Below are 24675 nucleotides of genomic sequence, written 5' to 3'. Positions count from 1 at the left end.
TGTTAAAGCCCAGCACCACCACAGGGGCTCTGTGTCCATCACACAGGACTGCCACACCGCCCTGTGCTGGCCAGACCCCTGTGGTATTCTGTGCCTGCACCACCCCAGGGTGGCCTCCTGTGGCTGCCCCACAACCTTTTTTCTACGTAAGCCCCTAGACCAGCTCCAACCTGCAAGGCCTTCGCAGCCTTCAGCACGGCCCTCAAGGCCTTCCAACTTGTAGCTAGCAAGGAGCCTCACTGCTCCTCACAACCGGTTCTTCTGTCCCCTCACGTCCCACACTTGAGCATGCCAGAAAGCACCCTCCTACAGAGAAGCACCCGGTCAGACAGTTCTCTCCCAACCCAAACCAGGAAATCCCACTCTCCTTCTTAATGGTGATTTTACCTGTAATGGCCCGTATGAGCCATAAATCCACTCAGCAGACACTAATTCCATTTACTTTCAGAAAATCTAAAACCAAGACGTATCTCATTTCAAAACTGAGCATATAAAAATCTTTGGAAACAATGGCCATATTCAAGTACCTACTTTCCCCTCATTTACTGTTTACACATTTACTTTTGTGGTGCTGGGGACTGAACCCGGACCTTGCACATGCAAGGCAGGTGCTCCCCCACAGAGCCAAACGCCAGCCCTACTTTCCCCTCTTCAGCAGCTCCTCCATACCATCCCGCCCCATGTCCCCAAGAACATGAACGTGCAGACGTGTGCTGGCTTGACTGATCACAAATGAGTCAAATCTTAAATCCTATATCTAGTGCCATCTTTGGCTAAATCACTGAATAGCAAGTACCAAAAGGCAGTACTGATCATTTCTACACTGATTTAAGAAAATACATCGTGGTTTAAATTAGAAACAAATATGACCCAAAAAGATCTTTACTTAAAAATTAAGAGGAGGGTTGGGGATATGGCTCAAGCGATAACACGCTCGCCTGGCATGCACAGGGAGCTGGGTTCAATCCTCAGCACCACATAAAAATAAAATAAAGGTGTTGTGTCCACCAAAAACTGAAAAATAAATATTAAAAAAAAATTCTCTCTCTCTCTTCAAAAAAAGAAATTAAAAGGAAAACCATCTTGCAAAAATCCATATTCTTCAGGAGGCTGAGGCAGGAGGGTTGAGAGTTCAAAGCCAGCCTCAGCAACAGTGAGGCCCTAAGCAACTCAGTGAGAGCCTGTCTCTAAATAAAACACAAAATAGGGCTGGGGATGTGGCCCAGTGGTCAAGTGCCCGAGTTCAATCCCCAGTACCCCCTCAAACAAACTCGTTTTCCGAGAGTAAATATGCAGTAGCACCTTAATCATGTGCGGCATATTCTCCTAGGCACAGCAGGTCTCAGGACTCTGAATTTCACGTGTACCACGCACACTGTTTCTGGAGGGGAGACCCAAGGCCAGAGGACTGCAGTCCAGGACTGCAGCGCATCGCCCGGCTCCTGGTCCTCTCTGTTCTGCTGGAAAGCCCACAGGTGCCCCCACGGCCACCCCCACCTAGTTCCAGGCTGGAGGTGTCTCCGCACTAGAAGGAGCAGCTGCACCCTGAAGGGACACCAGAGCAGCTCTCAGTGCCGGTTTTCAGGGACTCTCCAGAGGTGACCTTCCAAGAGAAAGGGCAAGACAGAGGAGGAATGCAGTGTTCCAAACAACCCTGAGGCGAATCAGCTCACTCTAGACAGCTGTCACTCCTCACAGCGAGCAAAGAGGGTTTCCAAAGTCACTCAGGGACCCTTAGGAAACCAAGTTGAGGCAGGGAGGTGACAGGAACATGAACACTGGAAGAGCCCCGATCAGGGAGGAGAAACATCAGGACAGGAGATGATGGGGCAGCAGCCCAGGCCTCTGTGGATGGGGGGCCTCCACGAGGAGGAGCCACCCCAGTGGCCAGAGCTCAGTTGTGTAAGGAGGATGCCCAGGTGGCAGTAGGCGGAGATGTGTCAAACTGTGGGACTCCAAGTGACATGAGACACAGGGTTCAGAGACCAAGCAGGGCAAAGAGGGCATCCCTGCTGGAGATGAGCACAGATCAAGCAAGGCATGCCGAGGGTAGGGTCCAGCATGCGGTCAGCCAAGTGTAGGGCTGGGGCATCACCTGGAGGAACAGGACAGCAGAGACGGGAAGAGGGTTCATCACCGGGGTGACTCAAATAAGCAAACCCTCAGCGGGGAACACGTGCCAGGTTCTCCCATGGGAGCCGGGAACCGGCACGGTGGGAATGTTGCACTGGCTGAATCATGGTCAACGAGTGCTTGCACATGGACAACCACATATGGACAGGAACAGCAGGGGAAAAATGTGCCCGCCTGGGTGTGCACATATGTGCACATGACACGCTCTCCAGCGGAGCTGGTTGAGAGTACCTAGCACAGAGCACATCTCACTCTAGATCGTGGGTTCTTAGCACTGTTTTCCAACAAGAGGACACAGAGTCTCTCAGAGTCGTGGACCCCAGGATGAGACAAGGGGAGGACGAGATGAGCTTGAGAGTAAGTGCACTTCCAAAGCTCACAGGAACCAAGTCAGAGACAACTGAGTGTTCCAGTTTACAAGGACAGGAACAGAATACTCTCCACTGAAAACCAAGAAAGGAGTGCACACAGAACCAACCAGGAAGCGGGGCTCTCCTTCCGGCAAGGTGAGGGAGGGACCAGATACACTACACGTGGCATCTGACACAATCGAGTCAAGACCAAGAAACACAAGTGGGAGTCGACACCCTGGCAGTAAGGGACAGCGGCTCCTGAGAGATGAAGAACAGACAGGGGCCCGCCAAGTGTTCCAGCTAGCTACGGTGGACATCCCCGCCCTCGGCACAAGGGAGGGGAGCGGAGGAAAAGGCGGACAGACTCCCCGGGTACAGGACGCAGAGTGAGAGTCCAGGTGGCCAGACCACACTGGCCAGCAAATGGACGGAGAGAGTACCCAGCACAAAAACCCTCTGTGTTCCCAGAGACCCATCACAAGCACATGTGAGGACTGTCCAAGGCAGGACAAGGCCATCAGCCAGCACCCAAGGCACAGTGCTGGGCACCCACCCAAGGCAGGAGCAGGTCTGCTGCCACAGATGAAAAGCCAGAGAGCTTGGGACAGCCTTGCCACAGCAGTGAGAAATGGTCCTGGACTTGCCCTGCTCCAGTCCCAGCAAGTCAGAAGCTACACCCAAAAGACCAAACTCAGCAAACGATTTCAACTGAATAAAGCTCAAGAACATCTAGAAGAATACAACACCCAGCTCCAACGAGATAAAGTCCACTATGTCTGTCTAATAAGAAGTGGCAGGCAGACAAAGGAGGAAGGGCACGCTGCACAACAAGGAGACGACTCCCAAGAAGCAGGTCCCAGAAGGACCAGAGCACCACACACTGTCCCCACAGCACAGCTCGCGGGCTCCAGGAGCAGTGGGCTGAGGTGGGAGAGAGAGACCCCTGGGCACCCTTTAGAGACAAAAAGTATGTCTAAAGGAGAAAACTGGACTGACGGAGCAGTGCAGAAAAGACGAGCTGACAAGACGGCAAACAGAAGAGACTGTCCAAATGAAACGGGGGTGGGCGTGGGGAGTCTGAGAAAACACCAGCGTGATCCAGAGAACTACTGTGGGACTTTGAGGCCAGGGGCCACTCCGTCAGTCGTCACCGACACTCTCCAGCTCCATCCAAAGGGAGAAGAAAAAATACTTAAAGAAATGATGACCAAAACTTTTCAAAACTTGATCAAAATTATAAAAACCCCAAAACTCTTCAGAAATATGAAGAAATCTACTCTAAAGCAGATCATTAATCAAACTTAGAAACCAGTGATAAAGTAAAAAAAAAAATCTTAAAATACCAAAAGAGAAAAACACACTTTATATACAAAGCAACCGAAGCAAAAGTGAAAGACTTCTCAGGAAGCTCTGGAAACCAAAGTCAGAGGTTCCAGGCCAGGCAGGGCTGCCCTCAAACCACAAGTCCCCATCCTGTGAAGAGACCCTTCAGAAACAAGGCGCAGAGAAGAGCCGGGACCTGACCACCAACAGAGCCGCACCGAGACCAGTGAGATCCCACCACTCCAGAGGGGCGTGGGAAGCACGCAGCAGTCACCCCCGCGTGAGGGGAAGGTGGTGTCCGTGTTGTACTCTCGTCTAACAGCGACAACACACAGACACCAAGCCCAGGAGGCATGGCAGCACCACCCAGGCTGGAGGGACATGCTGCACACAAGCAGAAAACCCTCCTGCAAACAAGAACATACCAGACTGGGGACTTGCTGGCTGACCTCACGCAACCACTGCCTACACACAGTGTCACATGTACTAAAGCCCTCAACACTGCCAACTGACTCTAGGCACCTTTGTTTGAGGTGAGGGGGTTACCACGGATTGAATTCAGGGGCACTTGACCACTGAGCCACACCCCAGCCCTATTTTGTATTTTATTTAGAGACAGGGTCTCGGTGAGTTGCTTAGCGCCTCCCTAAATTACTTAGGCTGACTTTGAACTCACAATCCTCCTGCCTTAGTCTCTAAGCCGCTGGGATTACAGGCATGTGCCACCGCACCTGGTATAGGCACCTTTTTAATAAACAAAAGTCGAGATTAATTAAAAAAACAGGCTCCCTATAGAATGTAATTTTAAGGAAAAAAATCTCATTCATAATGACGACAAAAACAGCCTAAGAATAAAACTGCAAAACTTTGTGCCAGGCACAGTGGCCCACACCTGTAATCTCAGCGGCTCAGGACGCTGAGGCAGGAGGTTCGCAAGTTCAAAGCCACCTCAGCAACTCAGTGAGGCCCGAAGCAACCCTGTGAGACCCATCTCTAAATAAAATATTTTTTAAAAAAGGAAAAGAAAGAAAGAAAAAGGGCTGGGGATGTTGCTCAGTGGTTAAGCCTCTCTGGGTTCAATCCTGGTACCAAAAAAATGCAAGACTTTATGAAAAATGTTGTGACTAAACCTATAAGAACAGGCACAAAGCATGGAGAAGCACACAGACTCAAGAAGACTCCCAGCTGCTGAGATTCTTCTGAGAAGTCACAGTGATGACCTCAGGCAAAACCCCTCCTGCCCCTCCTTCTTTCCCATTCCAATCACAGTGGCTCATCTCCACCCCACTGGTGGCCACTGCAGGGTTGCAAGGCTGGGCCAGGAGGCCTTCCCAGGGATCCATACCCTGGCGAGCTGACCTCCCATGGCAGAGCAGCTGGTTCTGAGAACAAGGGGCCCATCGGAAAGCACAGCATGACTTTGGGTGACTTCTCTGCACATCAGAGGCCACCCAAGTTCAACCTGAGGGGCAAAGACCCACCCTCTCAACAGAGAGGAACAGGCAGGACAGGACACACTGGTTCAGCCTCGCTCAAAAGTACAATTTGCGCCTTTGCCATGCGGAAGAGAAAATGTGTACCAGCCAAGAGGCTTATTTTAAAAGAAGAGATATCAATACATATTACTAAAATGTAATAATTAAAAGCCTGATTCTAGCTCAAACTACACAATGATCAACAGAAGTGTCCAGAATATTATACATGCAGGGTGCTGATTTAAAACTGAGTTGACATACCTAATGCATGGAAAAAAGACTGTTATGAAATACTGTTAGGCCAATTTGCTGCCCACTTAAGACCAGAAAATCAGACCCTCAACCCCGCAGCTCCTACCTACAGAAAAATAACTTGAAGCTAACAGATCAAACATAAGCTACGAGTTCTAAACTTATTAAAAGGAAACATAGGAGAAAATCAGTCACTATCCTCAGGTAGACAAGACCTTCCCTAAGCAAGATACACTACGTAGAAGCCTTGTTGGTAAATCACATATTTCACAAATCACGCTAGTCACAAATATCCACATACCAGACAACACACACACACACACGACTCTCTACAGAAGATGCAAGAGAAATAGAAACACCCACCACCCAGAGACTGCCACGCCACCGCCCGCTGAAGACAGGCCAACTGGTGGCAGCCAAGCCAGCAACGCCCCAGCAGCACAGGGAGGAGACCTCGCGACAGCGGCTTCAGCAATGCAGGCTGAAGACGAGAGGACACACCCGATACACAAAGTGTCCACCAAACTCATCCTGCATTTGGTCCCAGAGAACAATTAAGTGCCATAAGGCAAAAACACCCTAAGAACACTTCTGATCACAATGCAAGAAAATCAGAAATTTTTTAATAAAAATTTAAAAAAATTTTTCTTCTTCTGGAAACTAAAAAACTTTCTATTAGACAACTACTGGATAAAATGAGAAATACTAACAAAACACAGAATTTCTGAAAAATAAGGATAAACCCTATTATATATTTAAACAATTAATTAAAGGAACATTCGTGACTTGGAGGACTGATATCAATCAAAACCTAAGAATGAGGCTGGGGACACAGCTCAGTTGGTAGAGGGCTTGCCGTGCCTGCACCTGGCCCTGGGTTCAACCCCCAGCACCACCAAAAAAAAAAAAAAATTTAAGAATGAAAATAAACACATTTCAAACTCAAAAGAACTAGAAAAAGAATAAAGTAAACCACAAGAAAATACAAAGAAGGAAACAACATAAATGAAAGCAGAAATTAATGAGGTAAAAAAAGAGAGTAATAGTAAATCAGACTAATAAATAAAAACCAAGGAACTCCTACTCTCAGGAAGGAAGAAGGAGAGAGCGTGAGAGCACATGAGCGCACAATACAGAAGAGATAACGGGAGACCTGGCCACATTTTCAAAGTTACAAAACAGGGTTCTTTGTATGTGCATCTCAGTAAAAGTAAACTTTAACTGAGATGCATAATTTCTAAGGAAAATATAACTTATTAAAATGAATAAAGGGCTGAAACAGACCAACTTCACAGAAGGGACCCAGAAAGTTACCAAGGAAATACTCTGTAAAAGGGTGTGGGCCCAGGGCCCAGTGTTGGGACTCAGTGGTAGAGTGCTTGCCTAGCATGTATGAGGCACAGGGTTCGAAACCCAGCACCACATTAAAAACAACAAACAAACAAACAAAGGTACTGTATCCATCTACAACTAAAAAGTTAAAAAAAGAGATGTGGGCCCAGCCAGCAGGGCAGAATCCCAGCACACCTGAAGACCAGGCGGCTCCAACCTAACAGTCTGTTCAGAAGCACAAAACAAGAACTCCCAGATGCCACTCAGGAATCCAGTATGACACTGACACCTGCACCTCATACAGACAACACAAAACAAAAGCTAAAGACCAGCCACCTGTGAGCACAGACTGTAGAAGCCTTAAATAAAACGCAAGCCCATTCCAAAGCCATGCTAAGAAAATAAGACCTTAGCCAGGTTGACTCACCCAGGGATGCAGGCCACAGAGGAAACCCACAAAAACAATTCAGGACATCAGAGATGCCAGGGGGAAACAGGGTTGTGTCCCCCGAGTCTGACAAACCCTTTGACAACTGCAACTCGTATTCTTTGAGAATTCTTGAGAAAATGAAAATGGATGAGCACATTCCTCTGTCCTTCAGCCAGCACCCACTGATGGGAACGGCGACAGGCATTCCCATAGAGGTCAGGCACAAGGCAGAGACAGCCACCATCTCCTCTGCTATTTGACAATGTCAGATCAGAGATAAAATTCCAGTCACAAAGAATGAAAAAGTAAACTCTCTCCCTCTGCATATAGCAAGTCAGAAAGCCCCAGACCTCGGGACCTAGAGAATCAAAGGTAAAACTAATTTCCACAATCAGAGAAATTGGCAAGGTTACTTAATAAGGAAATCAATCAACAGCCTCACATACACAAAAATAACTAGACAATACAATGGGAGCAAAAGCCCCATTTACAAGAGCAACAAAGTCATACAGATTTAACAAGAAATACAGCAAGTATAAAACACAAAAGCAAGCGTGCACAAAGCCAAGAGCCCTTGCTCCTGGTTAGGAGGCCCAGACATCAGGAAGACACTTGTTCTGCACATGTACATGTTCTGCACTTTCCAATCTGCGAGCGTAGCTAGGCAAACGCGGGAAGGATGAGCTGGGGAGGACTTGGCCAGCCAGACAGACTCCGCAGCACTCTGTCAGGCTAGAGAAGCACAAGGGCACAAAGGCTTGAGCTCCACTCGGACTTGTTTCACCCTGGTGCGTGTAGCAGCTCTGAGATTGTCCTTCGCATATTATAGGAGTGGGTGGGTAATATCCACGCTGATGCTGTTGAGTGAGGAGAAGCAGATGCGGAAAAGCTACAGGAAGCGCCTGAGGGTGGAGGCCACGCTGGAAGGCACTGTTAGCGACTCACAGTCTGTGGGACACTTCCCTCTCAGCTCTGTCTACCGAGAGGCCAGAGACAGCAACATGCCCGTAGGCACCCAAGGGCACACGTGTTGCCCAAGGACAAGGACTCCAAAGAAACAGCTGTGTCCAGCTGGAATAAAAGCTACAAGAGGGCTGGGGTTATGGCTCAGCGGCAGGGCGCTTGCCTCGCACGTGCAAGACCCTGGGTTTGATCTTCAGCAGCACCACAAAAAAATAAATAAGTGAAATAAAGGTATTGTGTCCAACTACGACTAAAAAATAGATATTAAAAAAAAAAAAGCTACAAGAACCTAGAATACCTTGGTATGCATAAAAGTTGGAAAGTGCTTGAAAGGACACAGAAGTCAGCTGAAGTGACTCTCACTGGCCAAATCTAGACCAGCCTGGGCATCAGAATAAGCACAGGGAAGGGGCCATAACCCCTGAATAAATGAACATGCACTGTGTCTTCCTCCGGGTAGAGGATGGGGGGGCAGATGCTTAGGACTCTTGGTAAAGAGCGTCTCAGGAAAGAACCGCCACTGGAGGCCAGATGTAAGTGTGAAAAGGCTGGACAGGAAGCAGGGTACTGAAGTCTTGGAGTGGCACCCCAGAGACGGTTTACTAGTCATCAAGGGAGAAAGCAACAGAACTAGGAAGAAATCAGACAATTCTGGGCAAATGGGCAAAATCCAAATTATGATCAAAACCCAGAATTATGTCCGGGTCAGAAATACACAGCTGCAAAACAGCCAGGCTCTGGAATTAGGCATGAGGGGTCAAGAAGAGGAGGGTTTGCCTGGCAGGCTGGGAAGGCCATTCTGCCTACCAGGCCTCTGGCTACATCTGGAACCTGGACTGTGGGGGGGTCTCCAGCAGCCTGCAGTACGAGGGCCTCAGCGGGCCGATACTGTGTGCGTGCACAGTGGGTTAACACCTGCTTTGCTTCTGGAATTTAGTCGGTTCCAAGCAGAGGGTTTCAGGTGATTGACTTCAGTAAAAACCCTGAACGCTGAGTGGCCAGTGAGCCCCCCAGTATGCAGTGCCTCACACACACTAGCATGTCGCTGCCCACACGTGACTCTGCTGGGAAAAGGCACACGGGGTGAAGTGCAGGGGAAACCAGGCACAGGTCTCCAGAGTCCAACACGATAAACACACACACAAAACACCTCTGCAGCCCAGCCTACAGGCTAAAAGGTCCCCTGGTGATGACTTATGTGCCTTGAATGCTGCAAAATGCGTAGTAGAGTCCACATAGCAAGAAAGGACCCAGAATTATGTCTGGGTCATAAATACACAGCTGCAAAACACCCAGGTTCTGGAATGCTCCCTCTACAGCCACCCAGTCAGTGAAAGAGGTCATAGCTAAGCAGATGAGATGGTGACGGTCACCAAGGACAGCACAAGGTGGAGGGTCGCGAAAGGGGCACTAAAGTAAGAATTAAACACAGCTCAAACAGATCAAACCTGATGGCCCCAAGGCACCATGAGACTGCACCAGCAGGGAACACGGGAACTGAGATGTACTGGGATCCCAGAGTGCTGCACACTGGCCAGGAGCAGAAACACCCAAGGACACAGCCACGCATCTCGCAAAGCAACGAAGATGAGAGAGCACAGTGCAGAGGCGACCTGAAAGGCAGACTGGACTTCCACACCCACCCACGGGCTTCAGCCCACTCCCAACATCTTCTTCTCCCTGAACCAATACTTACACAGCATTCTGTCCAGTAGATATGAAGGAAGGGGAAAGTGAGCAGAGCTTTGTTTCCTTCCTTGGGCAGCAGCTCCTCTTTGAACTGAACAAAGTTTGATTCCAGGTGAATCATCTTTGGAGCCCGGCCATAGGATCTACAAACAATTTTTAAAAAGTAACTGAGAAAACAACTAAACAAGGTTCAGCAGGGATGCAACAATAAATAATTCAATCCTATCTATGAGTTCAGAAGCAAATATAGTATGAGCCATGACCAATGCTCTGTGCAGAAGCACTGGAAGCACCTCACACACACCCACGCTCCCTCCCGTTAAGTGCTGCTGCAGAACGCACACAGCAACGCTCCCCTGACAGGTCCCACTCCACCAAGGCCCCACAGCCCGAGACAGCTCTCGCACGACAACCACCCCGAAGTCACTGGGAAAGAGGAAACGAGGGCAGCTCTACAAGTCAACTGCACCAGCACTGGTGCTCAGGGGCAACCTGTGTACCCAAGGAGCAGAGTTACCTGGTGATAAAGAACAGGCTTTTCTTGCAGAGCTCAAATAAAATAGTGGCACAAACCTCCCCTTTTTCCTCAGCCCAAGAAAGAAGCCAAAGAGAGATCCCATGAGTCACACAGCTAACCTAAGGTCCTGAGAGGAGGCTGCTGTGCTCATGCCTAAAAAACAAATTAAGCACCATGTGTCCTTTCCCTGTGCTGTGTTTGAGACATCTACGGCTGGATGTTTTAATTCAGTCTAGGGATGCTCTGGTTTAGTCGGCTGAAGCGGATCATACTCAACACAGTTACACTTCTGCTTGAAAGGGTGCCTTCACTCTTTGCAAGCTCTCCACCTTCCCCGTCCTTTGTGAGGATAATCAAGTTCTCTTCTTCCATTCTTTTGTTCTGCCAGCTTCAAAGTTTAGCCATCTATTTCTATTTGGGTTACATTCTCACTTTGGGGGGATTTGGGGTGATAAGTTACCAGGCTGGCCTCAAACTTGCAATCCTCCTGCCTCAGCCTCCTGTAACTGGGATCATAGGCATGGGCCATGGTGCACAGCCACGGCGTTTTATTTCAACACTTTTTTCTTTTCTTTTTTGCTGTGCTGAGGGTCAAAACCAAGGGCTCATGCACACTCAGCAAACGCTCTACCACTTAGCTATATCCCCACTCCAGCAAGTTTTTACTTTAAATATTCTAACACACCACATACACCTTGTCTACACTGGTGTTCCTTGTGGGACGCACCCTCGAGTTACTCCAGAGAGGCCAGTACAGCTTCTGATCTTAGAGAAGTCTGTGAACATTACCGCCTACTGCAGTACCTCCCCACTAAAAGCAGAGGTCCCTGGGGTCGCCCAGGGCCAGGAGCAGAAGACCCTCAGCACGAGACCTCGAGAGGCTCTGGCTCAGCTCTCCCTCTCACTAAAGCATGAATGATGAGCCCTAGTTCAGAGCATTTTCCCTTACCATCTCAAGACGACTGCTGTAAATTTTGGACCTCACGCTGCATGTGACATCCAGGGATTATTGCAGAGTCCTGGTCTGCTTCTGGGACACTCCTGGTACTGGTTCTGCCAGTCTCCCCTCCCTTCTGTCCCAGCTGCCCTCTCCACTCACCCACCTGCGCAGCATGGGCCATGGTCTTCCAAGCTCCGTCTCCAGCCTGCTCACTGGCCCTTCAGCTAGACAGCTATTGTGCATCTGATAAGGTTTGTTTCAATATTTTAATTTCTAAGATCTAATCAATTCCCATTTTTTATCAAAGTTATATGTGCATAACATACAGTATTAAGCTTTTAGAAGACTCACTCGCGTGCGTGCACACACACACACACACCCTACGACGGCGCTGCCTGTCCTGCCCGTCTCTGCCTTCCTTCTGTCTGAGTTTCCTAGCACTGCTGTAACAAATTACCATGGAGCTGGGGGCTTTGAAACAACATTTGCTTACTGACTCACCCTTCAGGAGGCCAGAAATTCAAAATCAAAAGTCAGCAGGCTTAGCTCCCCTCAGTCTATGTGGGAGGTTTCTTGTCCCCCTTCCAACTTCTGGAGGCTGCTGACAGCTCTGGGCATTCCCTGGTTTGTGGCTCCATCTCCACCTCCCCCATGTGCCTCTGCATTCTTCCTTTCTGTCTCTTATAAGGACACCTCCTGGATTTGGGGTCCATCTTAACCCAGGATGACCTCACAGTGAGCCTTACCTTACGTCTACCTTCAAAGACACTCCTAGTAAGGTCCCATTCTGATGTTTCAGGTGGATGTCCCTCACCTAAGACTCCTGAGTTTGATGGGAACTCCATCGGTCTTTCCCAGGCCGCTACTTTTCCTGAGATAAACTCTCCACCTTCTTGCCCAGGAGCGGTCTGGCTGTAGACCTCCTGGCCCTGGGCTTGAACTGTTCAGAACTTAGCCTGCTAGTCTTAGAATGGCCCCTCTCCCTGACTTCTGCAGGGCCTCACATCCATGGGTCGGGAGCCTCTCTGTCCACTGAAGGTCCTTCAGGCTTCTGCAGAGGCAAGACAAGAGCCATCTGCATGGATGCCACTGATGGATGGGGTGGGCGGCTGGGTCGTGCTCCTTATCCACACCTCTGCCAGCCTACTTCCCAGAGTGGGCCTCGCCCTTGCCTGCCAAGGCTCTGCACTTGGTCATGCATCATGAACCCAGGCTGGGGCTCAGCTATTTCGGCTTTTCTTTCCCAACCTTTCCATCTTCCTCCTTTTCCCACAGATGTGTCCACATCTCTCAGCTGTTGTTGTCCCCTCTCTCTCTCTGCTACGGTCTGTACATATGCACCACAGTTCATATGTTGGAAACCTGCAAGAATGTGAAGAGGTGGGACCCTCAAGAAGAGCTTAGAGTAGGAGCCGCTGCATGGGACTGGACGGTGCCATTATCTGGCAGCAGTTCCACTGCTGCAGGTGTGGGTTCCTTAGGAAAGAAGAGTCTGACCCTCTGCCTCTCCGTCTTCCCTGTGGGATCTTTCCACCACATTAGCACAGAGTAGAAGGCCCTCGGCAGATGCCACCCCTGATCTCAGCCTTTGCACCTCCAGAACTGCGAGCCAAGTGACTTTCTGCTCGCTGTGGGAGCTGCAGGCTGTGGCGTTCTTCTGGTAGTACTAAAGGGCCAAGGTACCATCCTTGTGTGGGTCCAATGGTGCAGTCCTTGGCTCTCATTTAGAGGGCTTTCAAGAAGGTGCAGAAATGGCAACACATGCAGTCTAAGTGGCTTCTCCATTCAGTTTTCTTTCCCTCATTACCTCCATCTTGCTTCACGAACATCCCTTTCTTCTTGTATCTTCCTGAACGTTCAATAACACATGCTTATTTGAAATCCTGCACAATTACTCCGCTTCTTTAGGCATTAAGTTCTGCACTGGCTGAAGTGTTCTCTCTCTCAGCCACTGGGCCTCCTGGCATGTGAACGTGCTTTCTCTAAGAACATCCTTTCTCACGCGGCACTCCTGATGCCCACAGTACAGCTGAGGCTCACTCATACTGAGACACCATCATCAGGCACAGAAACCAGACTACATGCCTGAGGGCCAGGGCAAGTCACCCAGAGAGCCCTTCACATTAATAGGCAAAACCAATGGTCAGAAAGGAACACCACACAAAAGCCACAGTGACAGGGACGGGGGAACAACAGGAGGTCAGGATGCACTCTGACTACATCAGGTTACCTGTACTGATGTGTAAAAACCCAAACATTTCCACAAATAATATCTCACCAGGAAGATTCCCAGCCAATGACTCCCTCTGGACAAGTCCGTAGACAATGGGACCTGAGTGTACTCAAGAGGCCAACTACAGGGACAGGTGACCAGGCCTCTCTTCTATTTATCCTTCTAATTTCTAAGTAACATCTTTTCATATAGCTTCTTATCCTTAAGAAAAGTACACGGGTGCTTGGTGAGAAGCTCTGGTAGCCCAGCTGCTAAGGGGTATATGTCTCCCCAGCAAGCTGCCTGTACCTTCAAGATACTGTGATTCACCAGAAAGAATCACAAGTCATTCCTACAAACATTAGTCTTTAACTTTAAAAAAAAAAAAAAATGCCATCCAATGTCTCATTAAGAAAACCATGCTGGAGCTAGCTAGAAAGCACAGCCCTTGCCTAGAATGCTCAAGGATCAAGCACCCCAAAAATTACAGAGCATCGTCCAATGCCTTCAACAGTAAGACGCAGCTCAGGGGAAGCCCTTCCATTCTTGACGACAGAGGCCCTCGCTTGTGCTGCTTCGCCTGCTCCCACACCCAGAAACTGCAGGCGGGGCTACAGCCCAAACCCAGACACTGTACCTTCTCCACTCCATTGGCTCTCTGGGAAGCTGCTGGGAAAGTGTCGGATAAATAGAGGTAAACAAATTCTGATCTCCAGCACCTATAACGGAATGAAGAGAAATCCAGTTATGGCACTTGTAGGTGGGTAAATATAGACAAAACATGCTTTTATCAAAGTGTATTGTTGGGCAATTTTTTTCAGTAAAATGACATCACAAAACAATCTTGTTTTGTGTCTCTAAATGACTAATCTCAAGAAAAATCCAACACTTGACACATATAGCTGAACTTAACCTCTCAATAATTCCACAGGAAAACAAGGATCAGGAAGGCGAGAGGCCCGCCAGAGGCCATGAAGTCAGGAGCTGCTCAGCCCCCAGCCCTGTGCTCTCCAGCCTTCGGAACTGTGTAAGAGCCAGAAAACTCCACATGGGAAGGGAAACCCAAGGGATGAACGTGGACGCCTTCCTCCAAGTAACTCCAGCGTCCCCCAATGCCAGCAGGAGCTGCAATGCACACACCCCCAGCCTCTCACCTGGCCCTGGCCAGGATCTCCTGGGAGGAAACAACTCACAGACAGGAAAGCAAGGTTGGAGAGGTGGCTGTGTCGGGGCGCAAAGCCAGCCCACGCAGGTATGGTTACAGCAGGGACGTGCAGGTTCACACTGCACACCCAGCTCTTTCATCCTAGCTTTACAGAACCAAAAAATCCATTTACTTCTCTCAAGAAATGATGGCATAACCTTTTAATGGATGCTAAAACTGTTACACTCAGAAGGTCCTCTTTAAGCAAAACTATTTTCATAACTGCCTTTATACTGATCTAAAGAAGTCATCAGAAACTGATGTAGACCATTAACACACTTGCTTATTTTGTGATCATGAACCTAAAAAAAACTCTAAAAAAACCCACATGATGATGTCAAGTCACTGCAGAGAGAAAGCTCATTTCTTTTTTTTGTTGTTGTTCTTTTTAGTTATACCTGACAGTATTTTGACATACCATATATACACAGAGTTTAACTTCCCATTTTTGTGGTTGTACACGATATGGAATCACACTGGTCATGTATTCATGTATGAACATAGGAAAGCTATGTCCACTTCACTCTCCTGTCAAGAAAGGTCATTTCTCTATATATGAGTGGAGTGGTTGGGGTGGCACTGGGAACCTCACTGTCCAGTCCCTGTCCTGCTCCTCCACTGACCAGCTGCCTAAGGGTCATGAGCTAGCCATGCCATCAAAAGAGACAGGGCACCTCTGTGTCTTTTCACAATGTCAGAATTTACTAAATAAAAATAAATTCACATACTCAGTCCATTTATCCACTTCATTGAACTGGGTACTCGTGACTTCACTTGGTAACAGTGACCCCAGCATCACAATCTTAACCTCTATTATCAATAAACTCAAGTCATGCATCATACTTCACTTGACGACAAACAGGTCACAGAACGGCTGAGAAAGGCTAAGATAGCCACAGGATTCAAAGACCTTGCTAGAAGTGAAGGCAGGGCTGACTCAGATGCAGAAAGTCACGCAGATGACCAGACACGGTGCACAGGGCAGCACTGAGGTGTCAGCTGTAAGTGGGCTGTGTGGTCGCAGGGGAGACAGGCTGAACTGAAACCTGGGAGAGGTGGCTCTGGCCATCTTCCTGGGCAAGGATCCTGAGGAGTGGCCATGTGACAGGTCCACACCTGCCACGTCAGCGTGAGGCACTCTCCTCTTACACAAGGGGCTACATCTGGTGTGGCTGGCAGCTCTGTGTGTCTGATGGGACCTGACATGCCACATGCCCACGGACTCCTATTTAATAAGTTCACAGATGGTAATTTCTTTTTGGCATGAATAAGTCATTGGTCAGTTTGTGCCTTATGATTGGTCTGGGCACGAGGTGGCTCACCTGTACAAACAAGGTATAGTAAAGTTTCTACCTTGGCACCTGTACTCAAAATGTAGTAACATGGCAAACTGCTGCTTTATAACACGGAGTCACTCGGGGCAAGCAAGGCCTGAAAGCTGCCGTCTGTACACCATGGGGTCACCCAGGGCAGGGACAGCCTGAAAGCCGCCATCTGTACACCATGGGGTCACCCAGGGCAGGGACACCCTACTCTCCACAGTAAGCTTGAGGATTTAGTGCCTGGGGATCAGATGTAAAGCAGAAAGTAAAAACGGCTCCCCAGCAAGGCCACAGGGCGAGTGAGCAGTGGATGTGCAGATATAACCTAGAGTAGTGGTAAAAGGGCTGCTGCTGCTACATTTTTATGGAGATAAAAATAATTTTTATATTTTCACTTAGCACTTTCATCTTGTTCATTTATTTGGCAGTCATCTCAGAAATCAATTCAGTGAGAAAATCTTTAGCACCAGGGTGTGTAGCTCAATGGCAGAGCATTTGCCTATCATGCTGGGGCCGTGGGTTCGAATCCCAGCACCACCAAAACCAAACCAAACAGAAACCAAAAACACCTCTTCTGTCAGCTTCAAGTTTATTTTTTGCCAATTTCTATTGCCTCATTAAAGGTTTCCATAGATAAATAAAAATCATTACTATTCACTAGATGGAAACTAAGCCAACCACACGGAAGCTTTCTCTTTTTTTACTTAGTTTTCCGTATAACATCTCACTCACACACGCACGCACACATGGTCCCTGCAATGCAGTGTCGCATAAGTACACAAGGAACATGTACACAGAGTCTGATAACCCTCACAAGCTTGCCCCATACAGAAGGAAAAGGTCGACCAGAGCTCTGGTCTGCGACAGAACCTGCACAGGTGAGGGGCAGCAAGTGTTTCACATCTGAAGCTCTCGGCCAGGGCTGGGTGAGCCCCTGATTGGGACTCAGAGAAGCAGTGTGGTGGTGGGATCAGGCCTAGAGTGGCCCCTCAATAACAAAAAGCAGAATGAAATATGTGATCTATCTAACACGCGCTAAATAGAAAACTCTGCAGAAACGGCTACTCTTCAAACATGCTGCTGAACGCAAGCTGCGATCCAGTTTAGGTTATGTCCTCAAGTTTGGAAACGTCACTATGGAAGGCGCATCTTCAAGCCCAAGCCCGCCCCTGCTTGCTCAGAGACCACATGTTCATCAACTGCTCCTCATCAGCTTTCGGGAAGACAGAGTTTCAAATAAAATAAAATAAAAAAAACCTCTGAGGTCACAAACTGGGAAGTTGTCTCAGCCTGTTCGATAATGTACAGTGGATTTGCTGTAATTCATGCCCAATGTCAATACCATAATGAAAATTAATCTTTCAAACCGGGAATTCTGTCATGGGGAAAACTAATATTGAACGCATAACTATGGAGCAGGGAATCCCCACACCAGCGTCCTCCTGAAGTATATGCTTCCACATCTGGGGCTGGGTGGGAAGCAAGGAGAAACAGCGCCTAAAAAAAGGATCCAGATTGCATGAGCAGGAAGCAAGGCCGAGTCACCCCTGTCTCTTGCACAGACACTGCTCCATTTCACTGGAAGCTCCTGTGGAAGAAGAAACGCAAGCCCTCCACTGTTTAAAGAAGACCTCATTTTAAGAAGCCATTTGCAGTTGGTGAGATGGGGATCTTCGTCCCTTGGCTGCCTGATGTCATGGACCCCAGGCTCAGGTCTGCTGGAATGCCACGATGTTCCATCACACACAGGGGAACCTGCCCGGTTGTCACTGGCTTTAGTTATGTATGCCCACCACCTGGCCTTCCTCCTGGTCCTTATGTGGCCTCTGCTTCTCCTCCTTCGGATCCTCAGCCCTGCACACACACACACACACACACACACACACACACACGTATATTCTCTCTTCCTCCCTCTGTTCTTCTCTCCCAGGGGTGATCAAGAGAAAACAGCACAGCACATTAGTGCTCATCGAGTTTATGCTATGGGAATTTGCAGAGAAGGGACTACGACAGACACATAAAGACAAGACAAAGATATAAAGACCCAGCCAGGAGCGGTGGTGCAGGCCTGCAATCCCAGTGGCTTGGGAGGCTAAGATGAGAGAATTGTAAGTTCAAAGCCAGTCTCAGCAAAAGCGAGGCACTAAACAACACAGTGAGACCCTGTCTCTAAATAAAATACAAAATAGGGCTGGGATGTGGCTCAGTGGCTGAGTGCTCCCAAGTTCAATCCCTGGTACCAAAAAAAAAAAAAAGATATAAAGTCCCCAAACCCAAAGTTCTTATTTATTTATTTAGTAACCAGGGATTGAACCCAGGGGTGCTTAACCACTGAAACACATCCCCAGGTCCCCAAAGTCCGCTCTCTTTTAACTTGAGGGACAACTGAGCACACATGCCAAGGAGGTTCAGAGGTCCATCCAAGGAGATGACCATCATCTTCTCCAACCCTGTAAGACCAGACTGCACTTAAAATTCTAAAAATTTTCAAAAGAAAAAGATTGGATAAATGTACCCGAACTGAAAAACACCAAAGAATCAGTATTTAACAGTTTACATAGATTTACACAAAAGAAAACAGGAGTGTTGTAGCAGCTTGAAGGAGTCGTGACACTGAAGAGGCCCCACCTGCTCCAGGTGTGCCCTGCTTTGGGCTATGGACAGACACGTTTTCAAACCACTTTATCCAGATTACCCTTCACCTCCCAGCAGTTTCCTAACAGTATAGACATTAAAGAGGAGAATTTGGCAGTTTAGCAAAATAATCTTAACATTTACCACAGACCACAGCCTTCTTGCAGGGCTCTATCCCAACGCATGCTAGAAGGCAGCTGCCAGCACAGGCTGTCTGACACAGGGCATTTAAAACAGCAAAATGAAAAACAACTCAAATGTACCAATGGGGACTAGCAGTGTAGACCTCAGAACTGCTACAACACGGTGGAGCTCTACACAACTGGGAAAGGAGTGAGGAAGACCTCCACACACCACCAGTGTGCCATGCAGCCCAGCACATGTTGAGTGCAACGCGGGGCAAGGCATTTGGGCGGTCGTGTGGCACCCCACACGGTGCCTCCCTGGATCTGCAGCACAGTCATCATCTGGCCTTGGTCACACACTGGTCAGACCCTGCTCAGCCCTGCTCATGCAGAACTCCAGGCATCTAACAAGTCCACCAGGGGAATCCAACACAGCTCAAGCTTGAGAACCTCCAATCACCCCAAGTCCCTCGAGAGCTGAGATTTTCAGTGCACAAGAAAATATAAAAGACAGCGTAGTTCACTGAAACCCCAGTCTTTGATTTTAATTTAAAATACTGCTTTCCCTAAAAGGAACCAGGGCTCCTTGCACAATCAGCAGACTGTGGACGGGGGCGGGAAACGTACAAAGTGAGCTGGGGCACTTGCCACGCCAGACAGTGAGAACCAGCCTCTGAAGCCAGCCTGAAAAAGGCTCTCCGCAGCCAAAGATGCGACAGCATGCACACAATGAGGCAGCCGCCACCACAGCCTCAAGTACACCCAGCACTTCTGTGACCCTTTAAAAAAGCCACCCGATCACCACTGCAGGGTGCTAGTGAACCAGCTCATTTTAGGGAAAGGTCAAGTGTGCAGCACCACTGCACTACTGGGTGAGCAAACACTGTAAGCAGTAAGCATGCATGTATACATACACGGGTGCGCACGGGTGCGCGCGCGCGCGTGCACACACACACACCCTTTCTGTAGCAAGATTCCAACCAACAAATGAAAAATGCCAAAATTACAATATTACCATCTTGCAACATTTAAGGATGGAGTGGAAAACCAATCAGACACACCACCACTGAACAGTGTGCAGAACCAAAAGGAACCCAGCAGCAGCGGAGCAGCCGAGACAAGGTGGCCTACAGCACATGGCAAGCCACAGGAGGAGCAGGGAACTAACTGCATAAAAACTGTGTCTGAACACGCTAGTTTACAAAGTTGGGAAGGTTAAGGCAAATGGGAAATGTAAACATTGAATAGTTCATGTTAAGAATTATTTTGGGTATGATAAAGGTTGGTAGTGATGTCTTTAAAGTCCTTATCTACAGAGACATATTCTAAGCTCAAATGCCATAACAAAGTGACACAGACAGGTGGGCTCAACAGCAGAAATGCACTTCCCACAGTTCAGAGGCTGGAAGTCCAAGCCAAGGTGTCAGCAGGTCCACTTGCTGGGGGCCTGCTCCCTGGCTTGCAGATGCCCACCTTCTCACTGCATCTCACCTGGCCTTTCTGTGAGATGGAATAGTAGGAGTGGGAGACTCAGCACCCTTCTCCTCTTCTTACAAGGCCACCGATCCTATCACGAAGGGCTCCCACCCTCTTAGCCTAATGTAACCAAAGGCTCCACCTCCTAAATGCCATCACGTGGGAGCTGGGGTCTCAGCATAGGAGTTGGAGGGGGCACAAACATTTAGTGTACAGCAGATACAGTTATGACGTGCATTTATCATAAACATTTATATGATGTCTGAAATTTGCTCCAAAATAATATAGAATGAGGCAGGGACTGGCCAACTCACTGGCTGCTAGGAGGAGAGCTCTGTGAGAGTTGGACCTTTACTCACAGGTAAAGCCCCACCAAACACCCACAATAGTGCCTGGCATGGAACAGGGGCTGGTAAAGTTTCAAGTGGTGAAAATGCCTCAGCACTCATGTGACACACCAATCAAACCAGGACCCCACAGGATAGGACATCCTACAGCAGGAGTAATGGCAAATTTTCAGACTCCAAATTGCATGTTGCAATGAGTAAGACTACTAAGAATTTCTAGTGTAAGTTTGAGTTCTTAGAATGCTCAATGAAATTTACTTTTATTTTATTTTTAATTTTTATTCTTAAGTTTTTTTTTAGGTGGACACAATATCTTTATTTTACATTTATGTGGTGCTGAGGATCGAACCCAGTGCCTTGCGCATGCTAGGTGAGCACTCTACCACTGAACCACACCCCAGCCCCTCAATGAAATTTAAAAAGTGATTTTCCATTTTACTTAACTCTCTGGAAAAGGCTGCCACCCAACTTGTACTACTTCTGTTATGGCAGAGGGCTAGTTTTAGGGGCAGACCTGTCTGTGCCTGTGGGCAGATGGAGTCTGACTTCCCTGAGCACTGGTGAGCCCATGCTGGAGGAGAGCCAAACCTCTCGGAGCTGGCCTTTGTGGTTACTCAGCACTGATAACCACGGTCACCCAGAGCACAACTGGCCCTCTGTTCTTCAAAATAACTTCAAAATAATCTCAGACAGCACCCCCCCATTGTCAAACTTGATGTTTAAAAGCTTATTTTTTAAATTATCTCTATTTGTTTAAAAAGCTTATTGACTGGTCCAGGTGAACTAAAATGCCCACAACTGGTGTGCTCCAGATTTTATCACCCAAATGGGTCGTTCTCAGTTCTAAGGCTTTGTTGAAAACTTCAACTCTGAAATGCATGCAATGACCTAAATGTTAACTGCTCTCAGCTGAAAATAGGAAAACTTTCCAAACATACAATGCTCTCAGGTGAAACCAAGGTCTAAAACTGATATTAGTTTCTTCATTATTTCCCTACTCATGTATTTTTTTTTAATTTGCAAACAAGGGTCTAAAATAATATTGAGAAAGGAAATATCATGTAATAGATATCCAAAAAAGGCCGAACAAAGGCATTTATTTCCACAGGGAAAAAGTAAGAGCGTGCAGAAGGGGCTGCTCTTCTTCTCAGAAGAGGCAATTCCACTCAGTGTCAACACCCAGAAGAATCCAAAGCCTGAAAACCAGGAACACGTACTTTTGGTCAAGAGGTCGGGAAGGACAAATTCACAGAAGCAGAAGAAACATGTAAAACTGACACCTGGTGAATGCTAGCCACTGACCCTCAGCAGAGGGGGTTGAGGGGCGGACCCTCAGAGCTGGGTGTCCACATGACCTCGTTTGGAGAAAGGCTCTGTGGAGATGTGATCAAGTTCAGGGTGATCATCCCAGATTACACAGAGATACATACTGTCCTAGGCCCTAAATCTGATGACAAGTGACAAGTATAGGAGAAAGAGAAAACACAAGGTGAAATAAACAGGGAGAGGAGGTGGCCATGAGATGACGGAGTGACCAGCCACGGGTCGGGGATGCTCAGGGCTGCTGGGAGCCCCAGGAGGTACAGAGGCTCCTTGCCTTCAGCCATCCACCTCCAGGATGGGGTGGGGGATCGATTTCTGTTGTTTTAAGCCACCCAACTTGTACTACTTCTGTTATGGCAGAAACTGATACAAGCAGGATGAACACAGAAGAATGGGCACGCTTTCTCCAGTGCCCTTCCAACTCACCAGGGCACGTTTCTCCTCACCTCATAAACGTTAAGGCAGCACAGGTAAACAGGTAATCCAGAATTCAGGAGACGTCAAACTACTAATAAATCTATAAAAAGAACCTCATGGACAAAAGATACATACACACTAAAATAATTATGATAACACTGGGTTGGACAAAGAGTGGTTTTGGTTTGGGTTTTATTTAGGGGCAGGGAGGGCACTGAAGATTGAACCCAGAAGTGCTTTGCCACTGAGCTACATCCCCAGTCCTTATATTTTTTATTTTGAGACAGGGTCTTGCTAAGTTGCTGAGGGTCTCACTAAGTGGTCAAGGCTGGCTTTGAACTTGCAATATTCCTACCTCAGCCTCCCGAGTCATTGGAATTATAGGCATGAGCCACTGATCCTGACCAGAGAGTTTTTATACATGACATAAAAAGCACAATCTAAGAAAAATTAAGAGTTTGTCAAAAATTAAATAGTTTGCACTTCAAAAAGACACCTTGAGGAAATGAAAGGGCAAACCAAACTGGGGGAAAAAAATCTTCAAATCATGTCCAAAAAAGGACATATATCCAGAAAATTAAATGAACTTTTGCAAGTCAATAATAACGCAATTAAGGGCTGGGGCTGTAGCTCAGTGGCAGAGCACTTGCCTAGCATGCATGAGGCACTGGATTCAATCCTCAGCACCACCTAAAAATAAACAAATAAAATAAAGGCATTCTGTCCATCTACAACTACAAAAAAAAATTTTTTTAATGCAATTAAAAGATGGGGAAAAGACTTGAATAAACATTTCACTGAAGAGAATACAGCATTTAGGGAAACTCAAATTAAAACTTAAAGCAGATGCCACTTTATATTCATAAGATGATGATAGTTAAAAAATAAAAAGACAACTTATCACCGAGGATATGGGAAAACTAGAATCTTTGCTAGACTGCAGTGGGAATGTTAAGCAGGACAGCCACCTTGAAAAGTATATAAATAAATGAATAAAATAAAGATCCACCAACATCTCAAAAAAATATTTAAAAAAAAAAAAAGTTAAACATAACCTTATCATGTGACACAGCCATTCTCCCCTAAGAATCTTCACATGAAAAATGAAAACGCAGGTGTACATGCAAGCAAATTTTCATGGGCAGCATTATTCACAAGGCCAAAAAGTGGAAACAATCCAAGTGCCCATCAACTGGTGACAAGATGACCATGCTAAGGAACAGCCATAGAGTGGAATCCTCCTCAGCAGTAACAGAAGGCATGCTGACAGCAGTGCATTGCGTGCACCTAAACTCCGCAGGTGAAAGCAGCCAGATGCAAAGACCACACCTGCATGGCTGCACTGCGCACAATGTCTAGGAAACCAACCTGTAGATGCGGAGCATGGGGTGCCCCAGCTGGGGCAGAGCAGGGATTAACTGCTACCTCTACCAGCGTTCTTTTGGAGGTAACAGGCTGAATTGTCATGATGACTAGAGAATTCTAAAAACTTACCAAAAGTAGTGTCCAATTATAGTATGTACATTAAAGTCAATAAAGCTATTAAAAGTACGACTTTTTTCCTACCAAATAATAGTTGGGTTTTTATCCCCGCAACCCATCAGCCTGTCAAAAAATAAAAAAGATGCATTCTCCCCTACCCAGTGAAGGGGAGTCAAACCTGGGTATAGCTTTTCACAGGGATCATTTGGAAGAAAGTTTCACAAGTCAAACTTCTCACCTTTTGATCCAACAATTCCACTTCTAGATTCCACACTTGATAATAAAGATGGACTGATGTTCTCTTAGTGCATTTGTAAGGTTTCAAGTTCAGTTTTATAGAATAAGAAGTGTATCTTTGTCCAAGGCCTCCTCCAAACACCAGATGACCTCTCCTTAAGGATGCTTCAGAAGATCCTCCTGGGCCCCAAGAGTACCTTGGTTTGGTCACATAGTTATAATTTACTGACTTGAGGTTTAAAAAAAGCCTAACCAAACACAGCTCCTAAGACCTTGCAAATCTGATCTCCAGATGGGTGCAGCGGCTGTGGCACACTCCTGTAACCCCAGCAGCTGAGGTAAGAGGATCACGAGTTCAAAGCTAGCCTCAGCAACAGCGAGATGCTAAGCAACTCAGTGAGACCCTGTCTCTAAATTTAAAAAAAAGGGGGGGCTGGGGATGTGGTTAAGTGCCCCTGATTTCAATACCCAGTACAAAAAAAAAAAACC

At 47.5% G+C, this 24675-nt stretch overlaps 1 protein-coding gene across 3 annotated transcripts in view; it reads right to left on the bottom strand.

The window, feature by feature from the left end:
* The window catches only part of Trappc10 (trafficking protein particle complex subunit 10), a 58887-nt gene extending 44549 nt beyond the window's left edge, over positions 1 to 14338 (bottom strand). The window contains exons 1-3 of one of the 3 annotated variants that reach the window (XM_048803770.1): positions 14257 to 14338; positions 9958 to 10093; positions 9710 to 9874 (exon numbers count right to left, since the gene is read on the bottom strand). In XM_048803770.1, coding sequence (XP_048659727.1) covers positions 9710 to 9874; positions 9958 to 10093; positions 14257 to 14270 — 315 coding nt within the window. In that variant the 5' untranslated portion in view covers positions 14271 to 14338. Of the gene's footprint in view, positions 1 to 9709; positions 9875 to 9957; positions 10094 to 14256 lie in introns of those variants that run through there. The other 2 variants (XM_015478835.2, XM_048803769.1) reach the window with 2 other exon arrangements.
* Positions 14339 to 24675: the final 10337 nt, after the last annotated feature.

The sequence above is a fragment of the Marmota marmota genome, unplaced genomic scaffold (assembly GCF_001458135.2).
Source record: "Marmota marmota marmota unplaced genomic scaffold, marMar, whole genome shotgun sequence".
In the NCBI taxonomy this organism is placed as follows: Eukaryota; Metazoa; Chordata; class Mammalia; order Rodentia; family Sciuridae; genus Marmota; species Marmota marmota.
The sequence above is the reverse complement of the archived record's forward strand: the minus strand, read 5'-3'. Positions and strand labels throughout refer to the sequence as shown.